We start from the raw sequence: 24,653 nt of genomic DNA, 5'->3' as shown, positions 1-24,653 counted from the left end.
TATTCTGATGGAAGGAGGTAGAAGGCCAGAATGAACGCAGCATGGTTTAGAAATGGCCAAAGGGGCAATGCCTATCTCTGAGAGTGTAAGCCTGATGCTTACTGGGCTGCTGATGTTATCTGGGAATAATATTGGGGTGCTATCTGAAATGATGAGGAATAGACATGTAGGTCCTATTGTCCTGAAAGAATTCCCTTGGATAGTCTCCTAGTTAAAGAAAGGCATTTATTGGGGTGATGCACCAAAGTGGGCCTGCTCCCAGGTGAGAGAAAATATAATTTTATGGAATGGGGGAAAGGGGACAAGAGAATGGGAGAAGCAAGCACGGCTCCAAAATGCCTGGGATATCAGGTAGCCCTGAGGTGCCTTTATCATAGGGATAAGCAAAGAGAATAGGAGAGGGGAGGGGAAGAGTTGTTCTGGAATTGGGGGTGCTTTGTGATAGGACACAGGTAAGTCCATGGTGGGGGGCTTCAGTGCAGAGTCTTCTTTGATCTTTCTTCTGGCTGGTCACATCCTGCATCTTAGCTCCCATCTCACATCCTGCAACCTGCGTGCTTCATCTGCCTCGAGCACTCTTTTGTACCTCATCACTAATGCCATTGGGCGGCTTCTGCTGGGCCTGCTCCTTGCTGGTGTTGGATGCTGTGGAGTCTCCACCAGATGGAGCTTCGCTGGCTTTGTGATCTCTACCAGGAAGTGGCTTAGTTGGGCATGTTGTATAGCCTCTCTGCTCTCAGCTCCTGACTTCAGCTGGAGTCTTTGAGGTGTTACCTCTTCTTCATTAGAGGACGAGTGGGCTGCTTTCTTTTTTCAGCTTAGAGCCTTAGAAGCTTAGCTGTTAGCTTTTTGGGGGGGGAGGTGTCAGTCCCTTCACACACCTGCTGACGTCTCTCTATAAGGAGAGTAAACTGTCCTTGTAGCCCTTCTTATTGTCAGCCTGAACTCCTTCAGCAGGACTTTGGGAAGCTGCGTGTTAAACAAACCACCAAGGATTTTCTGGGTCTGATACTCTTCCATCCCCTGGTGTGCCATTGATTTTCCTAATCTCCCAAGATCCTTTCCTACTTGGTATGCAAATGGGGTCTTGTGTCAACCGCAAATGGACGCCAGTGAGGAGAGTTCATCGTTCTCCATGCCAGTGGCCAATCCACTTTTCTGATTTCATTATGTATAAGCCTCCTAAACTTTGAGCCTCTCTGTCTGTCTATACCTCTCTATAGCTTCTCTGTCCACACCTCAGGAATGGTATGTATAGGCTATGGATTCAGGAAGTTGGACATTTAGTATTTTAGGAATTGAGAATATTAACAAATGTGAATAGATTATTGGTATGGTCATGTATTTGGAGAATTGAGCAATGAAGTGGGGACGGCATGTGAAACTGAGGGGAAGGAGTCTGAGCATCTGTTAGGAGAACAAGAGAAAGTGAAAAAAATAACCAAGGTGTGGAGGATAAAGGTAGTAGGAAGGGTGTGTGTGTGTGTGTGTGTGTGAGTGTGTGGGAGAGAGAGAGAGAGAGAGAGGGAGGAAGAGAGAGAGCGCTCAATGACTTTAAAATTAATTGTCCTTTGTCATAGAGTTTTTATTGCGTCTTTTGGTATATTGGTACGTGTATAGGGTGGCATAGCTATTGCTCTTTAAAAAAAAAACAAACCCTTAATTAAAAAAAAATTTCAGTTCTAAATTGTCTCCCTCCTTCTACTCCTCCCCCACCTATTAAGAAGACAAGAAATATAATACCAGTTGACATGATTTGATTAAAATTAATCCTATTTACAGTTAATTGATTTTGTCTTGTAACTGCCCAAGTCACGATTCTTTGTCTCTGAACTTAGTTCAGAAATTCAGCTGTTCTGTAATGAGTCAAATTTAGAAATCTCTTCTAAATCACTGTTGTATTCTTGTGTCAAGGAAATCTGTTATCCTTGAAAGAGGCAGGTGGACATCAGGGATCTAGTCTAGAATCTTTATACCACCAAACTGTCCTTTAAGGATGTCTGGTTTGTTATCCAAAGAAGTCTGGTCCACTATATCTAACTTTGCAGGTGGATTTAAACAATGAACATTTATTAGTCACAGGAGAGAAGAATGGGGTTGTTGCTACCTTCTCATTCCCAATTTCCATCCCATCATGTTGTTGCCACTCCCATGATTCCCACCTACCCAACTCTGTCCTTTGTTCTCTTGTACTTCCCAAACCTTTATGAAGGCTAGTAAGCCCCACCTTGTGGTCTTTGGTCGTTGAGAGAGGCCGTTGACCTGTATTGGTTACCGCTAGCCTAACAAATTGATCATACTCAGACCATTGTCTCTCAGTTTACCTTCATTTTCAGACATTGCACCAGTATACATATGAAGCCATGCAAAACATTTTTACATTAGTCATGTTTTGAAAAAACCCAAGAAAAATAAATTGAAAAAAGTATGTTTCAGCCGGCACTCAGAGTTCATCAGTTCTCTCTCTAGAGGAGGATAGCATTTTTCATCATGAGCCCTTTGTTGAGAGGACCATGACATCAGGAAGGTGATGCCGTGACTTGCAAATGAATCGGATTTAAGTGAGGGAGGGCTGTGCACAATCACCAGACTCACTCTCTCCTCTGGATTATTCATTAGAATAATTAAGTATTTCACAGTTGATTATTGTGTTTTTTTTTTTTTTTGGAGGGGAGAAGGCAGGGCAATTGGGGTTAAGTGACTTGCCCAAGGTCACACGGCTAGTAAGTGTGTCAAGTGTCTGAGGCCACATTTGAACTCAGGTCCTCCTGACTCCAGGGCCGGTGCTCTACTCACTGCACCACCTAGCTGCCCCTCACAGTTGATTATTATTACAATACTGCTGCTACTGTGTATAATATTCTCTTGGTTCTCCTCACTTCACTTTGTATCAGTTCATATAAATCTTCTCAGGTTTTTCCTGAATCCCCCCCCCCCCCCCCCCCGCCGCCTCATCATTTTGCAGAGTAATAGTCCATCACCATCATATACTACAACGTGTTCAGCCATCTCCCAATTGTCGGGCGTGCCCTCGATTTCTTCTCCTTTGCTACATCAAAAAGAGCTGCTCTAAATCTTTTTGTCCGTATGGGTGCTTTTCTTCTTCTTTGATCTCTTTGGGGTACAGACTTAGTAGTGACATTGCTGGTGAGAGCGTATGCATGGTTTTATAGCCTTCTGGGCATAGTTTCAGATTATTCTCCAGGGTGGCTGGACCAGTTCACAGATAGCTAGTGCTCTTGGTTTGGTATCATGAAACTGCCTTGGACGCACCTGCTTGTCTGCGGAGGAGAGAGCCTTTGCCAGTGCAAATTAATGTTTTGCTCTGGATTGCCAGACTAAGAGCTACCATACCTGAAAGTCCTGACTAGTCTTGACCTCCAGCACCAGTGTTATTCACCCCATGGTGATGGTGATAACCCACATTCATATAATGCCACCATGTGCCAGGCGCTGTGCTAAGTGCTTTACAAATATTACCCTGGGAGGTAGGTGCTATTATTATCCCCGTTTTACAGTTGAGGAAATGAAGGCAGATGGGTTAAGTGACTTACCTGAGGTCACACAGCTCTTAGGTGTCTGAGGCTGGGTTTGAACTCGGTCTTCCTGACTCTGGGCCCGGCACTGTATCTACTGTGCCACTTACTATGCAGTTCATTCCACAGGCTATCTTTTTCTTGGTTGACCTTTGTATTTCCATGATTGATTTATATCTTGGGACATCTGAAAGTGCTTCTGTGATGCTTATCACTGTTGAGACATTGCATGTCGAGCCTGTGGCCGATCACTTTTTTCCACTGGATTAGATGTTGACATCCTTTATGGTGATCTTCTTGGAAGATACTGACTACCAGTAGAACTGTTAAGCACCAGTCATTGCTCTAGTTATGGGTGCAAAGAGGGCAGTGCTATGACCTAGAAGAGCTAGAAGACCTCAGGCAAGCCATTCAGTCTTTGTGCCTCCGTCCCCTCTTCTGTAAAACAGGGAGAGCAATACCCACCTTGTCCATTGTATGGGAAAGCTGTAAGGATGAAATGAAAATGTGGATGGGAAGAGATTTTGAATGTTAAAAGCTGTAGCGGTGCACAGTGATCTCATCATACCTTCATCTCCACAGCTCTGTAACTGAAGAGAGGGCCTAAGGGAGTATGGGGAAGATAATGGAGGAACTGGAAAATGGCCAATTCAGACATTTTTGGTTATGGGACCAATAATTCCACTTTGTTCCTACTAACTGCAGTCTGTTCCAGTGTTCATATCCCCTTGGTTATAGATTATCTCTGGGATAATTGGCCAGATATCCCCCCCCCCCCGCCCCGAATAAGTAGAGCTTCATAACAAGCAATTCCAGTCCATCCTGGATGTTCTTTGTTATGTGGGTTTGGCTCCAAATCTGTCTCCTACTTACTTAAAGGCCAGTGAGTCCATTTTTTTCTTTTTAGTCAGGGTACTGAGACTTTTGGAAAGGTTTTAATATCAAGTTCCATTATTCCTCCAGGCAGAGTCAACTTATTGGCTGCATGAGCTTTGGGGTGAAGTCTCTCTTGGACCCTGACAAGGTAGGTCCCTAGGAGAGGCCTGGTGATAACATTGCCTTGAGGGTGGTGCAGACCTGGGCAACTTTCTGTGCGAACTTTGGTGGGGAGGCGGCCAAGTCTCTGAGATAGACCCCACCTATCCAACAAAGAGAGACAGTGGATGGAGTATTAAACTTGGAGTTGGGAGATCTGAATTCAAATCCTGCCCCAGATGCCTACTAGCTTTGTGATCCAGGGCAAGTTATTTAGTCTTTCTCAAATCTCAGTTTCTTCATCTATAAACTGGGGTCATAGTAGCCCCTCCTTTGCAGGGTTGTCGTGTGGATCAAATGAGATAACACATTTAAAGCACTTTACAAACATCAAAGCATTGCATAAATATTATGATTACTTATAGTCGGGTCAGAGCAGTGAAGGTGTATCTGTCACCGAGTCTCATTGAGCCAGAGCCAACCCCATATCCTTATCTAACTCCACGGGCCCAGGATGCTTCCAGAGGCAGCACAATTTTGGGAAAGATGTTGTTTGAAAAGGAGGCTGTTGGTGCACGTAGAGAGGGCCGGGATGTCAAATCGTCATCTCCACATGCGTACGTCATCATGGCTGATGCGAAGCAGCTTGCGCGGATATTGTGGCGCCTATCTTGTAAGTGAAGAAATTAAGGCTTGATTGACTTCCCCAAGGTCTCACATCTCTCCTGACCCCAAGTCCAGGGCTTTCCAGCTTTCGCAAAGGGAGTGAGCCCCTGCCCAGGCTGCCGTTTGCTTCTTTAGGGTTTCTTGTAAGGCGGACTGATTAGAACAAGACTCAGCAAGTTTTGATCTGTGAGTCCACTGAGCCAGTGTACTGGCGAGGGGGGAGGGGACCTCTTCAAGATCTGAGGCAGGGGAAAAGGAGAGGAAAAAGCAATAACAAAAATAGCTCACATTTCTGTATAATTTTTGAGATGTATATGCTATCTCATTTGATCCTCACAAGAACTCTGTTCCTATTTTTTATAGATGTAGGAAACTGAGGCTTGTCCAAAGACACACAGCTGGCAGGTTCCAAACCCCTGGCTACCAGTTTAACACTCTGTATACACTTCCTTAAGCCTTCTCTGTTCTAGAGCTGCCCTATTTGAATGCCTTGCTGCTGCCATCTGCCTATGGGCTAAGTGGTGATGTGGCTTTCAAAGTGTTTTAGTGAGGGTGAAGAGGAACACTTTCCCCGGCGGCAGTTGTTAAAGTCTCTTACTTGCTCTTCAAATGCTATCTAAATGTGGGTTGTTATTATTTCACTTCCATTGCCAAGCCCCAGATCCCCGGCTGCTTTCTGCTTCTCAGCTTTCTACCTCTCATCTGCCTTAGTTAGGGAAGGCCTCATAGAAAAGGTGAAGTCTGAAGTACACCTTGGAGCAAGGGTGATATTTCACCAGGTGGTGAGACGTGTAGAGAAGTAGGAAAGCATGGAATGTGTTTAAAGAATGGCAAGTAGGCCTCTGGCCCGAGGCAGGATGTGTAAAGGGGTAGGGTGATTTAAGGCTGACAAGATAAGCAGGGGCTAGATTGACCTTGAGGGCCAGGATGTTTGACCTTTGTCCTGTAGGCGAAGGCTTTTGAAGTGAAGGAATGATGTGATCTGCATTGTGAGTCATTAGTGTGGCAGTGTGTACACCACGGATTAGAAGGGGACAGATTTTATGAGCTTTGTATCCTGAACTGGAAGTGAAATTTAAAGGTCAACTCAACCAACATTCATTAAATGCCTACAGAGTCCGTGACGCTGTGCTTGGCACTGGGCATAGACAAAAGTGAAACCATTTCTGCCCTCAAGGAGCTTACATTCTACTCATCGGTAGTACTTGAGAAGCAGGGGTTCAGAATGTCTGAACTCCTGAGAGTGTGGAGGGAGCTGCTTCTGGTGCTGCTCGTTTGGCTTCTCACTTCTCAGTGGTGCCTGGGAAGGCAGGAGGCCGACTTCTGGTTGTTCCAGAGAGGTGCTGCTGCTCAGGCTAAAGGGATGGAGTTGAGTCCTTTCTCCTGGAATTGGGGCCATTTTCTTTACTTCAGGAGCCCCTATCCATTTCTTCTCTCTCAGCCACAGCAGCAGTAGCAGCAGCAGCACCCTCCTCAGTGCTCTGTCTGTGAGAGAACTGCCCAAGCAGCCCAAGTGTCTCTCATCGTCTTAACAGTGCATAGTACATCATAGACACTCAGTGGTGGTGGCCAGAGCTGATAATGGCATCTCTGCCATGCTGCTCCTTCCAAGTGATTTTGTTTCCTAACTTCAGACATGACCCCACTTCCTTGCTTACCCTTATTAATGCTCTTCCTGCCATAGGAGATCAGTGGCTGGTATTATCTTCTGGGACAGGACCTGGGCCGCACAAAACATCTTAAGGTGGCGACTCGGCGGTTGAAGCAGAGCAGAGGTATGTTTTCCACAGTTTCAAGCCCTAGTCTGGATCTTGGCACAAAGTTATAAAGCATTGTTATTTGGAGACCACTCTAATGGCATTTCCTCCAGTCCCTCTCCTGCCTTCACCTCCTTTCAGACATCTAGACAGTTCTATCCCTGTGTTTGTATTAGAGCCTGTTAGCCCTATATTTTGATAAAAGTGAATATCCTTTAAGGTCAGTCTCTCTCTTGACTGATATGATGTTAATGATTTGACCACCACAGGCAGATGGGCAGCTTTCCTAGGCAGCGAGGCTAGGAGGCCTTTATTTCTCTTGATCAAGTTTTCTTTGTAGAAGAGGATGTTGTTGGCTATCTGCTATGTAAGCTTGGGGGCAGAAGTAGACTGTGCAGCCACGCTGGGGACGTATTTCCCTAGGAAGCTTTTCTTGGGGTCCCTCCTTTTGAGCAGACTGCTTAAGTGATCTAGGGCTAGACAGTAGCTGGGAACTAGTTGCATGTCCCTATTGATGACTTGTTTCTCTTGGTTGCCTTTTAGATCTATTATTTAAAGAGGCTGAGCTGGCATTGAAACATGTGGACACAGAAAACATGCAGTTATTCAAGGTGGGTGAGTGGGAGACTTGAGTACCAACTGATAATGAGAAAAGCTGTCAGCCATCAGAATACTTCTCAGAGCTTCATTGTTTGTAGCTTGCTGGACAAGCATTAATCTATCTCTGGTTGAGTCATCTTATAAGGTACCTGAAATTCAGTAGGAAACCTGCATAATTTTGGCTCTTGGTTGTTGAAGTACCATGTCTAGCACTTAAAACAGAGCTCTGTGAAGCTCTATAAAGTAGGTGGTTTGAAACCTGATTGGTTCCAGACATCTAAGGATTAGGAGTCGACATATGACATCAACTGAGTCTTTGCTCAGAAACCTTTTTCTAGATTTGGGAGCAGGGACAATGTTTGGGGCCTAGATAGATTTACTTCCCAGGAGGAGTGGAAACTCCAAATAGTCCAGACTTGAGATAGCATGGAACACTAGACTTTGTCTTAGAGGATTGTTAATGGAGTTTGAGGCAACTCTGTGTGATCTGTGTTTGTGCTCCATTGACCAAATCATAGATTCTTGAAGCATTAATTGAAAGTATTTTTGTGTCCATAGGGCTTTTGCAAGGACCTTTGTCTACTGTCCAACCTCTAAGCCTTTCAATCTGCTGTTGCTGCTACTAGGATCCTTGAGCTGCCATCCATGCCCCACCGCGCCGCCCCCCCCCCCCATTGCCTCTAACTCATCTATCCATGCCAAGTCTATGACACCAGCTGCTACTTGAAGCTTGTTGATGAAAGAGAATGCTGGTGACATGGAGGATTTCTAGTGCAAAGGAGTAGATTTGAGACCAAGGATTCTGCCCCTGTGTTCTCTGCCTCTGAGCTAGCCCTGTACTAGGTGCTTCTCCGAGCTGCTTTTTGGGGGAATGATCCATGCCTTGGTGGGAAATAGTCAAGTTCCATTCTGGCAATTCTTAAAGTTCTGGATACGGTGTTATGTATCAAAAAACATGGCTTGTTGTAATGTGAGAAAGATATTTATTCCACATCTTGGAGAGGTAGCTTGGTTTTATTACAGCACTGGATTTAGTAGGCATGGGGTAAAGTCTTAGGGCTAGCTAGGTTGTGCAGTGAATAGAGTGCTGGGCTTTGGAATCAGGAAGACTCATCTTCTTAAGTTCAGATCCAGCCTCAGATGCTCTATGACCCTGGGCAAGTCACTTAGCCCTATTTGCCTCAGTTCCTTATCTGTAAAAGGAGCTGGAGAAGGAAGTGGCAAACTACTCCAGCATCTTTGCCAAGAAAACCCCAAAAAGGGGGTCATGAAGAGTTGGACAGGTCTGAAACAACTGGAAAACCATGACAACAATAGAGTTGCAAACTTGGGTCCAAGAAACTGACTTTGAAAGTACAAGATGGGAGGGGAGAGGCGTAGGTAGATAAGAAAAAGGGTTTTAGTGGATTACAAGCTCAACATGAGTCAACATTATGATAGTATAGCCAAAAAAGTGAGTGCTTTATTGGGTTACATTAAGAAATAACTTTGAGGAGTAAGGAGGTAGTAGTCCTGCTCAGTCTGTGGTGGTTAGACTACATTTGAAATCTCATGTTCAGTCCTAGGCATCACGTTTGAGGAAGGACATTGAAGAGCTGGAGGGAGAGCTTCCAGAGTTGTCAGGTGGAGTCAGTAAGCATTTATTAAGCACTTAGTACTGCCAGACAAGGCACTAAGTGCTGGGAATATAAATAAAAACAAAAAGACTATTGTTCACCTCAAGGAGTTTAAATTCTTTTTTTTTGTTTTGCTTTGTTTTTTTTTTTGGCTGGGCAATTGGGGTTAAGTGACTTGCCCAAGGTCACACAGCTAGTAAGTGTATCAAGTGTCTGAGGTCAGATTAAGGAGTTTAAATTCTAATGGAGGAACACAACATATACTGAGAAGCTGAAAAGGGGAGTTGGGAGCCGGAGATAAGCCCTGAAAGAAAGGATAGAGAACTGATCTGGAGGCAGCTCAAACTCCCTCTCACTAGCTATGTCTTATTTCAGGGGAAGGTAACCCGAATGATGAAGGACCTTTGAGTACACATTCTCTGAATTATCCAATAGGCATTTATTAAGTACTTCCCATGTGTCAGAATTTGGGGTTAGAGAGTCAAAAATGAGTTTCTGCCTTCAAGGGAAATAGCATGAAGCATAACAGCAAATACAAATAAGATAGGAAATAAATATAAGGTAATTTCAAGTGGGAGGCCCTTGCCCCTAGAAAAAGGTAGTGGATCAGGAAAGGGCCTCTGTACGAGGTGACCAATGGGGAGGCTATTGCAATAGTCCAGGCTAGAGGAGAGGAGGGTCTGAATTAGGGTAATAGAATGAACAGAAGGGAGCAGAGCTGAGAGATCCTGTGCAAGGTAGAATCAGCAAGACTTGGTGACTGGTTGGATATGATGGATAAAGGAGAATGAAGAAGTGAAGCCATCTCTTAGTTTGGGAGCGCTTAAATCTGATTCACGCTCAAGTCAAGACATCACCCCAAGATGTCATGGGTCCTCTTCGAAAACGAAGGATAAACAACAGTAGAAATATGGAAGTTGGGATCAGTTAGTTGAAGAAACTGGGGATGTTTAGCCTGGAGGCTGGGTATGGTAGCTGTCATCAAATACTTGAAAGGCTCTTTTGGAAAAGAGAGATTAATCTTGTTTCCATCTGGCCCCAGACGATAAAGTTAGAATTAATGGGTAGAAATTTCAGAGCATATCAGTGAGAACTGTCCAAAATTTGGAATTGTCCAGGCCACAGGACATAGTGGGTTCTCCCTCTCTAAAAGGTTGGATAACCTCTGTGTGTGTGTGTGTGTGTGTGTGTGTGTGTGTGGGCGCGCACGTGCACGCGTGCTGGTATATGGGTATGCTGTAGGAGGGTTTCTTTTTTTTTAGGTATAGACTTAAGTGGTTTCTTCTAAGTCTGTAATTTGGTGATTCTGCAAGCCAGAGAAGCTGCATTTGAATCCCTGCTCTGCTATTCGCTGATATCTGTGGGCCTCAATTTCTTCCTGTGTAAAGTGGGAGGTTTGGACTGGATAATTTCTCAGGGCCCTCTAGCTCCAAAGCCAGAGCCTCCATGAGGCTCTGATTTCATTCTTCCCTATTTCCCAAGGAGTGCTTTAACAGCACAACATGGTTGGTGGTGACTCAGCAAGTAGCGGCTTCCTGAGTTGAAGTGGCTTATTATTCTACTGGTCAAGTCGGTGAAATACCTTAAGATGCTGGCCGCCGCTGATTTTGTTGTTCCTAGATCTGAGACTGGATGGTGTTTTATTGGTTAGGTGTCTAGAAGCCCACCTAGGGGATGTGGGGATCTGGGGAGGATTTCAGAAATTCTTTTTTTTGCATGATGTGTTACTGGAAGCATAGTAATCAGTAGGTCATTAGCGAGGCTTTGCTTGTGTTCAGCACTATGCTTGTCATTACGAGAAGCACAAAGGAAGTATAGGCCTACCAGGAGATTCTGTAGTCTAGTCAGGAAATTAAGCCACAAGTCATAAGAGCATATATAATGAGAGTTAGCTTCAATAAGAGCATATATAGGGTGTCCCAAAAGTCTTGGTGCAGAGATAAGCTCTTAAAGTTCAAAAGTGAACCAAGACTTTTGGGACACCCTGTATCATAAAGCACTAAGTATATAATAAAAATAATGAGTGCATCTGGAGTCATAAAAGGGAGGGCAACACCCTTCACTTTAGATATAAATATTTCTTCTCTACTGAATAAAGAGACGCGAGCCTCTCACCCCCTGCCTACTTGGATGAATGGGGTGAGCTAGGACATATACTGCTTCTCTTTGGTCCTATTCCCAGAGTGAATGGACTGGTGCTGAGAGCGTGAGAGCCACAGCTTAGACTCTTCAATATTAGAGCAAGGAGAAGGACTCTTGAAAATGATCTGGTTTAATCACTATCCCGTGTTCAGGTGAACTGGTACACCCACTTTAGAGATGAGGCTACTAAAGCCAGAGAAATTAAATGACTTGGACAAGGTCATACAACTTACCTTAAAGATTTCTATTTTGGTGATGTTGGCATTGGTATTACAAACCATAGGTTCTTGATGTCTCTTCTTTAGCTCACAGAGACCTCGGGCCTCTTCCAGCCAAGTTCTAGAGGCCAACTGATTGGGTAGAAGTAGAGACATCAGGCCTTGAACCTGACATCGTATTCACCTTTCCATGGTACATGCTGGTGCCAGGCTCTGTGTTGCCCCAGAGCAGGTCTGCCTGGCCACGATCCAGTGCCCCAGCTGGATGTGACACACATCTGGCTGGCAGCCATATTGCTTGAGTCTGTTCTCAGGCTAAAGGAGATACCCCACAGAGTAGTTGCAATGCAAAAACTTAGCCTGGGCTCCAGGCCTGAAAACTTTATTTCCCCCCTGCAAAGAATTCTGAATGAAGAGGGATTTTGGTTTGTAACTTTGGGGAGCTGCTTAAGTAGAATAAGGAGCTGTCTGTTCTATAGCTATGTAAGGCTAAGGAGCAGGTTTTCTCTTTTGATTTAGGTACCTCTTTTGTTAAGGGGTGCTGCTGTCTGCCCTCAGATGGGAGCAGCCCTGGGATTTAGGGTTGTGTCCTCTGATGTAGTTTAACTCTCCTTGATTGGTTCGATCAACCAAAATGGGGAATAGCCACACAACGCCGGACCCCAATAGGAAATCGGACTCACAAGGCCAGTGATTTATCAGCATTCAATTCCGTTTGGCTGCTTTCCTTTGGCTACATTTTAACTCATTTGTTTGAAACTGTAGGATTTTGCTAGACAAACAAACCCAGGGCCTATTCTCCCCTCCCTTCCTTTTGCACAGTCAAAACTGGCTCTGAAAGCTCCCAGGGTAGACAGTCTGGGCCTCTGTGGAAGTGTTACCCGGAGAGCAGCATGGAAGCAGCAGCAGCTCTTTAAACTCCCTGTTGCAGGGCATCTCTGAGGGCCCTCCTCCCTCCCTAGACATATAGGCAGAAATCTAGGCCTAAGAGAGAAAGGAGTTAGGGGGATTTTTTTTTTGTGCTAAAGCTTCCCATACTGCCTGTGGTCATCTGGAGTCTGAGCACATGGAAGGAGTTGTCCTTCAAACTCGCCTCAGCAATTCCACCTGTTCTGCCCTGCGTGCAGAAGGAGGAGGCTTCAGTTTTTTCAGTGAAGCGTGAAGATAAATCGGGTCTTCTGAGAGGGGAGGGCATAGGGATGGTGTGGATAACTTGAAGAGGGAAGAGAAGCTTTGAAACACGCTTTAGGGCATGAGATAGGGAGTCATTTGTGGAAGAATTAAAGTATTTGGTGTGTAGCGTTAGGGCTTAGTTGGAATTACACAACATAAATTTGTAGTGGTCCCAGCCAACACATTTTGGATTGGGAGCTAAAAGATCCGACTTTTACTTCTGTCTTGGGTTGAGTACAGCCGGTTAGTGACAAAGCCAGCAAAGATGGCAACGATGATGACTTGCTGTAGGGGGATCTTTAGGTAGATTGTAATACTGGCCCACGTCCCCAGTTTTTAATGGAAATGGAATTGGCTCTGTGCCTCTTCTCAATTTCCTTTCATTTTGCTTCCTCTGGGACTGTGTCTGGGTGGGAGACACCACGTCTGTTTGTAGTTTGGAGATGCTTGTGTTTCAGAAGTGGGACGGTCCACTCAGGTGGCCATTCCTTCCTCCTCTCCCTGAGCTGCAACCAGGGGGACAGGCTTGGGTTGCTACTGCTACCATTGCCTCTTTGGCTTCCAGTGATGGCCATGACGTTTATCTCCCAGAGAGACATGATGGTGGGGTGGAAAGAATTCTGGCCTGAAAGTCAGGGGATTTATCCTCTGATCCTGGCTTTGCCACTGACTGGCTACATGAGGAGGTCCAAATCACTTCCCCTCTTTAGGCCCTCATTTTCCATTTCTGTGAAAGGAGAGGGTCGCCATTATCTGTAATGGTATTTTCAACTCTGAATTCTGTGATGCTATGATTAGGATAGTCCAATTCAGCAGACATTTATTAATTACCTACCATCTGGAAGGCTATTTAAAGCCCTTTCCAGCTTTAAATGCTGATTTTATGATTCAGGTACTTATGGCAGCAGGACTTCAGAGGCTGAGCCACGCTTCTCTGTTGTTCTGACCATAATCGCCCCTCCTGCATCTTATGAGTAACATGACTAATACTCCAATAGGAAGAAATGGCTTTCTCCTTGGCTTTGAGTCCTTAGTACTGTTGCCTCTATGCTGACAACCCCGGACCCCAGCTCAGGTGTATTTGTTTAGACTAATGAGATCAGAACTGGGAGAGCTAAGGTGCTCAGGGAACTTTGGGAAAGATGATCAGGGCCAGTGCCAAGTAGCAGCTTATTCACATTAGAGATAACTTGCCAAGTCTTTATTAGCTCAGATGTCCTTAGTCTAGATGGGCTGGGACCTAAAACCTTTTCTCCAGTTTTGACGGAGGGATTGTGCAGAATAATTTTTCTTTTCTCTATCCTAACCTAACACAAGAATGAATACGACTAGTGAATGTCTTTGAAAATGTTTGTGCATTATGCAGAATTAGATTGTTTCTGCCTGGCTTGGGGCTTTAGTGGCAAGCCCACCAGTCTCATTTGTCTTGCCTTTATTTGGCCCATCAGAATTGTCTCTGGGAAAAAACTGGTGATGGACCTAGGGTTTGGTGGTCTCCAAGCAACTTTGGGGACTTTGTCGCTGGAGCTCTGTCAGGCCTGGGGCAAAGAGACACCAAAAGCTAGTGTTGGTCATCATGTCATAATGATTGGAGTGAATTCCTACTTATGCAGTACCTTACAAAGTGTTTCACTTACAGTAGCCCTTCGAGGTAAGTAGTATAAAGATTGTACCCAGATTTTGGAAGTAAGTTCTGGTTGCACAGATGAAGAAGCTAATGCTCAGAGAAGTGAATTTGGTTTGCCAAAATCACACACCTATTATGGTAGAGCCAGGACTTCAGTCTGACTCCCTTTATTCCAAGTCCAGGGTTCTTTCTACTATACTGGGTGTGTCTTCCTGGTAAACCTCCCTGACCCCTTTCCCTATCCATCCCTCAAGTCTGCATGTTGCCCTTTTGTGACTATTCTCTTTATTCCTGTTCCAAGCTGCCCTCAGTGTTCATTTTGAGCAGATTTCACACAAATACAAGTTTTGGGGTTAGGAAGGCACATATTATTATTTGCTCTGGATCCCTTGGGGGGCAGCCCTTTTGCACAATTGTATTTTGTGTTTAACACAAACAGGATGGGATGTCCTAATACAAACAACTGTGAGTCTTTCTTGGATTCCCCAAGCCCAACTCTTCTTCCTTATCCCAGTCTGGGCAGCCTCTGTGCTAAATTGAAGGGAGGGGGAGTGGTGGTAATAGAGGAGAACTGTGTTTTCTGCCTGGGCTTCCCATCTAGGCAGTGTTTGTGAGAACACTGCAATAACAAAGTGCTCCATGCTCAAGAATGCAGCCAGAACAAAAGCGACATCAATAGCGCAGGGGCTAGGGAATACTAAATAGTTGACAGGAATTTTAATATAAAAACTCTCTCTTCCTTGTCATTCAGAGGTTTCAGGAAGCTCTCTGGCTTATCGTAAAGAGGCATACAGCTTAGACAGGGCTTGGGGAGGTGAAAGGTGATTTCCTGCCATTCTTCTGTGGAGCTGGGTTCCCATGGGCGGTTATGCCAGTTAACTGTGGCTCAGTCCAAGCTGTCGTGCTCCAGGGTGACTAGGACTCCTACTGCTTTGGGGAATTGAGTTTTCATGGGGCAACAGCTGAGTTGGGACCTGTAGCTATGAATCGCTTCAATGGGCTCTGCAAAGTGTGCTCCGAGAGGCGTTATCGACAGGTGGGTGGAAACCCAATTTCTGGAAATGTAAGAGCTTGGGGGTGGGGTGATAGTGGTTGTTTGTTTGGAACTCAGTCTTACTGTGTTACCCCTTCTCTCACTGTGTCCCTCACTTCATCTTCTACTGGAGATGAACTTGGAGCGGAGGTTGGGGATCCTCCAAGGGATTCAAAGAATCTCCCTTCTTCTGTTCTCTCCCCACTGTTATCTCTTATCTTGAAAATCCACATTTGATCCTAACCATTGAGTAGGTTTCTCTTTTTAAAAACCACAATTACATTTCCCCCCCTTTTACCTGACCCTTTAAAGTTATTTTAAAAGAACTTTTCGTTAGGAGCAGCTCCAGGTCTGAGAGTGATGCAGGGCGATGTAGTGGAAAAAACACTGGGCTTGGAATTAGGATTGACCTGGTCTCAAATCCTGCCTCTGGCATTCCTAGTTTGGTGACCATGGACTTAACCATAGTAAACCTCAGTTTCCTCATCTGACAAGATGAGGAAGACACTAATAATGGCTCTAGCTCTTACCTCACTGGGTTGTTGTGAAGCTTTGTTGAAATAATGCTTTGCAAACTTTAAAGGCCTATGTAAATGTTATTATTAAGAAGAATGGAGGGAATTTAGGATAATAGGCTTTAGAATTAGAAGGGATTTTAGAGCTGGCTTTGTCCATTTCACTCATATTGCAGATGAGAAAGCTGAGGCCCGGAGAATAAGGTGACTTAACACTTGCCCAAGGGAGTAAGAAGGAGAGGTATCTTTTTCCTTCCCCCAGTAGAGTTGTTTTGGGATGGACCAAGATACTACAAGATTATCGATGGACCTTGGAGCTTTTCTGAGTGAGAGGCAGCTCCTTACATTCCAGGGTTAGAAGGCAGATATGACCCAATAGAAGTTAAGAGGATAGATATTTGGGTCTGGGGGACAGATGGGGGTGGGAATGAAGGGTTTGTTTTTTTTTTTTCTGTAAAAAGAAGGCAGTGACTGTGTGAAAGCAAGGAGTATCTCTCTGAATCTAGGTAAAGCAACTTCTTTCTCTCTGAGGCAGCCTTGTGTTCTTTGAATCCTCTGTGGCTTCTTTGGCAGGGGGCAAAACAGGTAACAGCACTTCCAGCTGTTGCGTACTGCCTCTGGGCTGGAGAGCGTCCATGGCCTTTAATGCAGCTTGTGCTTTTAGCATCTGGGCAGAAGTAGTGCTCCCACCTTTTCTGCATCACCACTTTGATCAATAGTTTTTGGCTTTTTGTTCTGCTCCTCACTCTCTCATTCACCCCTCTTCTGGCCCCTACCCATTCTTGGAGCTGCTTGGACAATCAGCATGGCTAGAAGTGTCTGTACTGTTGGCTGGCTGCAGGGTATGGTAGACGTAATATTAGATCGGGAGTTGGTTTATTGCTTGGGGATTGGGTGTAGGGGTAAATCATAGAGATGGGGTGGGATTTTGGAACCAGGAAAAGTTGGGCAAAGTTACGGCTGGGAATGGGCATACCTGGTGAATACTCAAAAGCTGAAATCAGACTTTGCATTTAGAAGCCAGCTGAGCACATTGGCCTGGGAAGCTGAAGCAAGGAAACTAACTGGTAACAAACAAAACAGGGAGCAAGAGGTATGGGGCATCATTGAGAGGAAGACCTTGAACTCAGTCATGAAGATATTCATAGGTTTTTTGCTGGGGGTAGAAGCTTTGCCCAAGCCATGCCAGTTCTGTTATGGCTCTTCCTGTGGTCTTAGGCTAGGCCACTTGCTTCTTTGGGCCTTAGTTTGTCCAGCTGTTTAATGAGGGGTTTGGATTCTATGATCTTAAATATTCTTTCCAGCTCTGGATCTAGGGTCTGTTGGTGGGAGTAGCTAAATCCCACTAGGGAGATGGTAAGTATGTTAAGGTGGTTGGAATGTCACACATTAAGGTGTGAGAGATAAGGGCTGATTCTGACATCTAGAGATGTGAGCCCATGAATAATAGGTACAAATGTGCTTAGAAACCAAAGTACTATATGAGTATAAGTATATTATTATTATTTTCTACTTGGGAATTTTTAATGCTCAGTATTCCCTAGACAATGAAAATAATTCTTTTGGATTTTTAACATTGTCAGGATATATCAAGAAAAACACAGTAAGACCTAATATCTTCTTTTTTTACCTTTATAGCTTAAGGTATGATAGAACAGAGTACTACGGCTATTAGACTTTGCTTCTGGCATGCAGATCCTAGTGAAAACCAATTGACTCCCATCTTTTTTTTTTTCTTCCATTCCCCTCATCCCCATCAATATCAGGATGTTTTTGTCCTGTGGTGCAGTGCATACCTTCTGGAATCTATCGGGGCTAGCCTTTAGAGCTTGGATGTGGGAAGTGTGTGTGTGTGTGTGTGTGTGTGTGTGTGTGTGTGTGTTCTTTGCTGAAGTTTGTTTTTCTTTTTCTTTTCTTTTTTTTTTTTCCTGACTTGGCTATGTATTTTCCCAGAATTCTTATGGGACTAGGGTTCCCCATCATTCCACCCCTCCCTTCTTGTCTGTCAGATTTCCTGTTTTATAAACTTGCTTTGAATTGAGTTCCAGGGATGGTAGGAAACAGAGCTCCTGAGCTGCTGCACAAGGCCAACCAGTGAGCCTCCCCACAGGTCTTGGAAACTCAGGGCAACTAGTTTGTTTCAGATGCCCTGATCCATTCTGGCCCTTGGGGTAGTCTCTGTGCAAATGAAAAACTTTTACCCAAGGTGAAGATCCAATTTTTCTTTGTGTGACTGCCTCACATCGAAGGCCCTCCACAATTTGGCCCTTAGCCAACTTTACCTCTAACATACACCTTATGCTTCAAGCAGGCCAGTTTTCTCAACTTGCCTAGAATGCTCTACCAGTTCTGTATCTGTCTGGAACCTCCTACCCATTCTGTGTAGAGCCCATTTAACTTCTTACTGTATTCCCTAACCTCCAGTCTGTGCTGATCTTTGCTTTTGATTAATTTCAATAGGTTGTGTTGGTATTGCTCACTTGGCAGTGAATTCTATACAGCCTTAAATTGCTGTTTGACTGTTTGTGTGTGATAGTCAGTAAACATTTGTTAAATGACTGCTAGGTGCCAGGCACTGTGCTAAGTGCTGGGGATACTAATATGAAAAAGAAAAACAGACCCTGCTCTTAAGGAGCTTATAATCTGTTGGAGGAGGTGACACACAAAAGGAAGCTGAAAGGAAAGGGGACTTGACAAAGTTCAAAGGAGGAGCCCCCTGAGAAGAACTGAGAAGAATAGAAATGGCTAGCTCTGGCCAGGGCTACCTCCAGCAAAGGAGCAGAGGGTACTGATGAGACGGGTGTGCTGAGGCCAGAAAGTTCCTGCTGATGAGATGTCGGAGGACTCTAAGGGAGAAATGCAAAGTAGTACAGCTGGGTGGGAAGTGAAGGAAGTTTGTGTGTGTGTGTGTGTGTGTGTGTGTGTGTGTGTGTGTGTGTGTTTTGTTTCCAAAGCTAGGTTTTAAGCTTTTTGAGACCAGGAACTGTATCTTCTACTTCTGTCTCCTAGAGTACTTAGCATAGGGGCGGGCACATAAAGGGGTGTTCGGTAAAGGTTTTATGTCTTGGCTCCCTTTGTGTATTGACACACACTTTCTTGTTGGTGAGGCCTCCCTGTAAGGGGTGCCGTTTGAGCCTTCATTAGCTCTTTGAGCCCCAGTCCCTGCCTGGGGTTACGGGGCAGGGAGGCAGAATTAAGGAAGTTAGCTCCATCCCTGTTGAAGAAGCTGGGTTTTGGAAGGGGGATAGATTGGAAGGGTGAGATATATTGCTACGTGTAGAAAGGGATAGTTGGTCTTCTAGCTTGTGTCCTGACAACCAAATTGTGGTTGTTTTGACCTGTAAACCATGTTCAGAAGCGTTTGCCAAGTGTTGCAATTTGTGAGCCTGGAGAATTTACTAATTGCTTTGTACAACTTGTTGGAATATTGGGAGATCACACAGGCTGAGAGCTGGTTGGCAAGTTGAGTTCTCCCTGACGTTGTGCAACTTTGCCTGGCATTCAAGACCCTCTCTTTATAAAGCTGGGGCTGCTCTATACCCCTTCCCCAAGGAGTGGAAATTAAGGGAGCTATGAAGCAAAGGCTTCTGGGAATAACTGGCTTTGGGCATATGTTGCAGATCACCATCCCGAGGGGAAGGGACGGCTTCGGTTTCACCATTTGCTGTGACTCTCCTGTTCGAGTTCAAGCTGTAGATTCTGGTAAGTAAATGATTGATTCTGATGCAGCTTTTTGGTTCTAAGCTTTTAGGTCCAAGCTTTTCGCTCCATGGATTTATTGCCTTGTATAAATTGCAGACAGGGACTTGAATAGTGAAACAAAAACTAGAATATTGTACTGATTTTTAAAACCTCGACCCAAACATTAATTTAAAAAAAATGTACTGCACACAAGACTTAAAACTTTTTTCTTGGAAAAAAACCAAGAACCAATATGAACCAAAATTAAACCTATTTAGTTTATTAAAAATATTCTCAGAATTTTACATCATCAAAATTCAATTTGTTTACAACCTCTAATGAACACAGAGATGAATGAATGAATCACAGAGTTTTAGAGCTTGAAGGTACTTCAGCAGCCATCTAGCTTAGCATCCTCATTTTATAACAGGAAAACAAGGCCCAGAGTGGTTAGATAACTTGCCTGAGATCCCACAGCAAGTTGTTGGCAAAGCCAGACCTGTCCTCTTCCCCTGTGCAACTGATCCTCTTTTCTCTGAGGAAATAGGTGGGGAAAGCAGGCAATAGGATAGAGATGTCAGGGCATCTGTGGGGAAGGGGTTAGGGAGCGGGGGACGTAGCAGGGAACAGAGGGTACCTGGAGGGGCAAGGATGGTTGGGGAGTGAGGGAGTCCAAATTACTGCTGAGGGACATTGGTGGTAGATCCTCGTCTTTATCTAATGGTCCCAGAGAAGGCCTGAGAAGGGAGAGGGAAACTTGGGTCATACCCTGAGTTTGGGTGAGGGATCTAGAGCTAGAAGGAATCCTAGAGGCATCTAGACCAACTCCTCATTTGACCTGCAGGAAGCTGAGGCTCAGGGTGCTTAAGTGACTTACTACAGGCCATCCATGCATCTGTCAGACCTGGCTTGGTCCTGTGCCTGGAGACCAGAGTGATGTGGGGCTTATGATGATTTCCTCGAGGTAACTGGGTGGTTGTGGTCTCTCCTGGCAGGGGGCCCCGCAGAGCGGGCAGGGCTGCAGCAGCTAGACACGGTGCTACAGTTGAACGAGCAGCCCGTGGAACACTGGAAATGTGTGGAGCTGGCACATGAGATCAGGTGACTGGGGGGGCAAGGGGACAGAGCCCCAAGCACCTAATACTGTCTAAGCCTTCCCAGGCTCACAACCTCTCTTTTCCCAAACCCTTTACACTCTCCCAGGTTGCTATATTGGCCCAATCCCGCTTCCTACTACTGTGCCCTCAAATCCTTCTCTACCTCCCTTTGGGTTATCAGCAAGTCTTCCCCAAAGCTAATTGGTATCCCCTCTCTCTCCCTTGTCTCCTTAACTACTCTTTTAGGAATTGCCCTGGTGAGATCATCTTGCTAGTGTGGCGCATCATCCCTCAGATCAAACCTGGGCCTGATGGTGGTGTTCTCCGAAGGGCCTCCTGCAAGTCAGCTCATGACCTCCAGTCACCACCAAATAAACGGGAGAAGAACAGTATCCTGGGTAGCAGGCCTGAGCAGCGCCGCAGCTGTCACCTGGTGTGTGACAGCTCTGATGGGCTACTTGTGGGTGGCTGGGAGCGCTATAGTGAAGTGGGGAAACGAACCCAGCACACTTTGCCACCGTTGTCCCGGGCTTCAGCTCCCACTGACCCCAACTACATCATCTTGGCCCCTTTGAACCCTGGGAGCCAGGTAAGAATGCGTGCTCTGCCACTTCGATGATGAGGGTGGGAAGAGCTGTCTGAAGACATGTGCCTTTTACCTGATATGTCCCAGAGAATAGTTCAGCTGCACTGAGTTTGTGCAAGATTATAGGATGGATCATGGATCTAGAGCTGAAAAGGACCCCAGAGGGCTTCTAGACTAATTCCTCATTTGATATGCAGGAAATTGAGGCTCAGGATGTGTGAGTGACTTGCCCCAGACCACATAGGTACCCGCAGGCAGGATCTGAGCTCTGGTCTTCTCTTCTGGGGTCACTGTTCTTTCCCTGGTCTGCCTTCATTTCCTGGGATCCCAACTCATGATTATTTGACCCATCTCACTTCCTTTCCCTTGACCAAGTCATTTGGTATTTTAGGGGTTGTCTTTTTCTCTTTTAAGCTTTTACCCTAGGCCAGGGAATCTCCTCTCAAGACGCTTGCCACTTCTCCTCTCTTCATTCCACGGGCTTTATCAAGCGCCTATTGTATGCACATAATTATGTTAAGTCCTAGTTTAGATAAGACTTTGTTCTCTTTCTTTTCTAAGGGTTCCTTCTCTTGTGAAATTTAAAATTTAATAGGTACAAACATAGATAATCAGAATACATATTGCATGATAAGTAAGTTAGACGAGTACAATGCCAAGTGCTATATAGGGTCTGTGGAGGAAGGTCTTTACTGACTGAAGGCACCAAGGATGTCATCCTAGATGTGGTAGCATCTGGTCTGTGCTTGAAAGGATGGGTAGGAATTCAACAGGTGACAAGGGCAAGGGGAAAAGTGCAAACAAAGGCATGGAAGCTGGGGGGCCCGGAGGATGTTAAAGGGGCAGTAGTATCTGACTGACTTATAGTACTTGGAGGGGAATAATATGAGAGAATGCTGGAAAGGCAGGTGGGTGACATGGTGTAGGGTCTTGGATGTCTGGCTGAAGAGCTTGAATTTCACTCAGCTAACGATAGCACCTGAAGCCTTTTCCTTTTTTAAAGCTGAAAGGTGTCTTGATCCTACAGATTTCCTGGCAGTGTTGTGAAGAACGGAAGGGGGTGGTTGGGGGTGGTTGGGGTTGGGGCTGGGGCTGGGGCTGGGGTGGGGGAAAGAAAACTGGGAGCTCAGAACACCTGTGAAAGGTGATTACAGTAGGCCAAAGAAAGTGTGTTGAGGGCTGGGGAAGAGAGGAGGGAAGGGATGGAAAAGATGTCAGAATGAAGGTAGAGGTAGAGCCAGGAGGACTTGCTTCAGCAGTTAAGCTGGTGGTTCTGTGCTTTGTTTTTTCCCTGTAGCTCCTGAGGCCCTTGTATCAAGAGGACAGCATCCCAGAGGGTAAGTGTTTTCTGCCAGTTTCGACTACCACAGAGGTCCTGGGGTTAGTCACTCCCTGTCTATGATTCTTATGATCCAGATCATGATGGTGTGGAGAGCAACATCATCTGGGACCCTAACCTCTAACAGACCAACCAACTCTTTAGAGTCTGGGTGAATGAAGGTAAAAAAAATTTAGAATAACTTAATCTTCACACCTTGCCCAATCACAGTTACTAGATTTCTGTTGTTTCTTTGTAAATTCTCCCAATCATATTGAAGCAGACATCTCCAAAGACACATGGTTCTTTGTCCTTAGACAGAGGAGGCTTCCACCTCTGCCTTTCTTGGAGCAGCAGTTAAGATAACAGCAAGGGGGAGCCTCCCAAGAGGTTTGAAGCATCACACACTGAAGGCATTTACTCTTCTTCATGTAAGATAGCTCTTTCACTATCTTTGGTGCTGTTGTGCTCTATAATATGAAACACTCTGCATCTCTGCTCTGTGTAGTGAGGAGAGAACAGGACAATGCTAGAGTGGTTGAAGTCTTGGATTTGGCTCTGGTTTGTTGAGCCAGCTGCTCCCAGGAAGCCCCAGTAGTATCTTCAAGTCCAGTCTCTTGAACTGTTGATTTCTCAAGTGTCCTTTATCTAGACATTGTTGGGTGTGCAGGTCCCTCTGGGAAGTGTTGGGATCTTTCTGGCTCCATGTGAACAAAGAGTGTCAGGCTGATCCCGGGACTAGAGGAGGCTTCAGGGAACTGGTCAAATGAGCATCTTCCATTGGAGCTGGGAGAACTCCCATGACTCTGCGGGTTGTGACATGGCAAAGTACTGTGGTGTGGATAGCACTCTGGAATGGGAGGGAGAGACCTGGGTTTTAGTTCTGACTGTTGCTAAGAAACAGTATGGCCTTCTGGAAGCTGCTATAATCTCTCTGGGCTTCAGTTTCCCTATTAATACATTGCAGAGGTTGGGCTAGGTGATCACTAAGGTCCCTCCCAGCTCTGACTTGACGAGGTTCCTTGATGCAAACCATTCCCACAGCTTGACCTCAAATTTCCCCATAACTGCCTAGATTCTGAGCAGCAACCCCTGATGAGGTTTGCTTTTGGCCAGGGGATGTCAAGGGGCCCTGATGGATGCTAGCTCTTTTTCCTTCTTACTCAGCAGACTTCATTCCCAGCTCAAGAAAATATGGGTCCTTTCTATACTGGTAAGGAATAGATTGGTTCTTCTCAGGGTTACTCTGATCTCCTGAAACTGTGATGAACTATGTGAGAGCAAAACCTGGAGCCCTCTGAACCAGAGTATGGCACTAGGCTCTGATTCTCCTTTGTGTTTAATGTAGCAAGAATATGAGCAGAGGGGTGTGTGTATGTGTGTGCATGTGCTGACAGGAACTAGTCAGAGAAGGGAACCGTAGAGTCTCTTATCCAGGCCTCTAGCTGGGTAGGCATTACAGTGACTATCAATCCCCTTCTGGCCAACTTGAAGAAGTCAGGAAGCGGAGTAGAAATCTGTCTGCTTGCTTGTCACATGGTCTTTCTGACTTCTAGTCTTGCATTCTCTCTATTACACCATGCTGCCTCTCCAGGTGTGCAGTCCTGTGATTTATTGTGCTGGGAAATCACATCATCTCTGCAAAGAGATCGTTTGACAAGCACTTTTAGGAGAATGATTATTGTTTGCTTTTCCTGGGTGTTCAGCTACTAGTTGAGGATCTCTTAAAATTGAGCTGACTCTTCCCCACCATAGAAATAAAACTAGGGCCTTCTGGCGTCATGTTACTTACTGAGCTGGAGCCAAAGGGACAAATTTGGACTTGTTTGCTGTGTTCTGAAAACAATTGCTTTTTCCAGGAAGCCTCAGATATCAGTTCTTATATGGTGGAGAATTTGGCTAAGCTCAGGTCCAGAGATTCCAGCAGGGGTCATTGACTTATAACCTCTTGTGTCTCTGGGAGAGAAGGTTGGCCTTTCCTTATGTTGCTTTGGGAAGGGAGTCCTTAGATACAGTAGAAAGTGCCTGGAATTTGGAGACAAACCCTATAGAATGAGCAGAGTGTGTAACTTCTGGGTTTGAAATGTTGATGGCTTCTCAGGATGACCTTTGT

The 24,653-nt window shown here is 45.3% G+C and overlaps 1 protein-coding gene across 5 annotated transcripts in view; it reads left to right on the top strand.

The window, feature by feature from the left end:
• The window catches only part of RGS3 (regulator of G protein signaling 3), a 173,240-nt gene that overhangs the window by 22,052 nt on the left and 126,535 nt on the right, over positions 1-24,653 (top strand). For 2 of the 5 annotated variants that reach the window (XM_036751250.1, XM_036751253.1), the window contains exons 6-12: positions 4,500-4,560; positions 6,862-6,952; positions 7,478-7,545; positions 19,479-19,560; positions 20,535-20,640; positions 20,883-21,225; positions 22,520-22,559. In XM_036751250.1, the coding sequence (XP_036607145.1) occupies positions 4,500-4,560; positions 6,862-6,952; positions 7,478-7,545; positions 19,479-19,560; positions 20,535-20,640; positions 20,883-21,225; positions 22,520-22,559 (791 nt within the window). Of the gene's footprint in view, positions 1-4,499; positions 4,561-6,861; positions 6,953-7,477; positions 7,546-15,233; positions 15,347-18,052; positions 18,065-19,478; positions 19,561-20,534; positions 20,641-20,882; positions 21,226-22,519; positions 22,560-24,653 lie in introns of those variants that run through there. The other 3 variants (XM_036751251.1, XM_036751256.1, XM_036751252.1) reach the window with 2 other exon arrangements.

Source organism: Trichosurus vulpecula, chromosome 3 (assembly GCF_011100635.1).
Source record: "Trichosurus vulpecula isolate mTriVul1 chromosome 3, mTriVul1.pri, whole genome shotgun sequence".
Classification (NCBI taxonomy): Eukaryota; Metazoa; Chordata; class Mammalia; order Diprotodontia; family Phalangeridae; genus Trichosurus; species Trichosurus vulpecula.
This window is presented reverse-complemented; position numbering and strand designations above follow the sequence as displayed.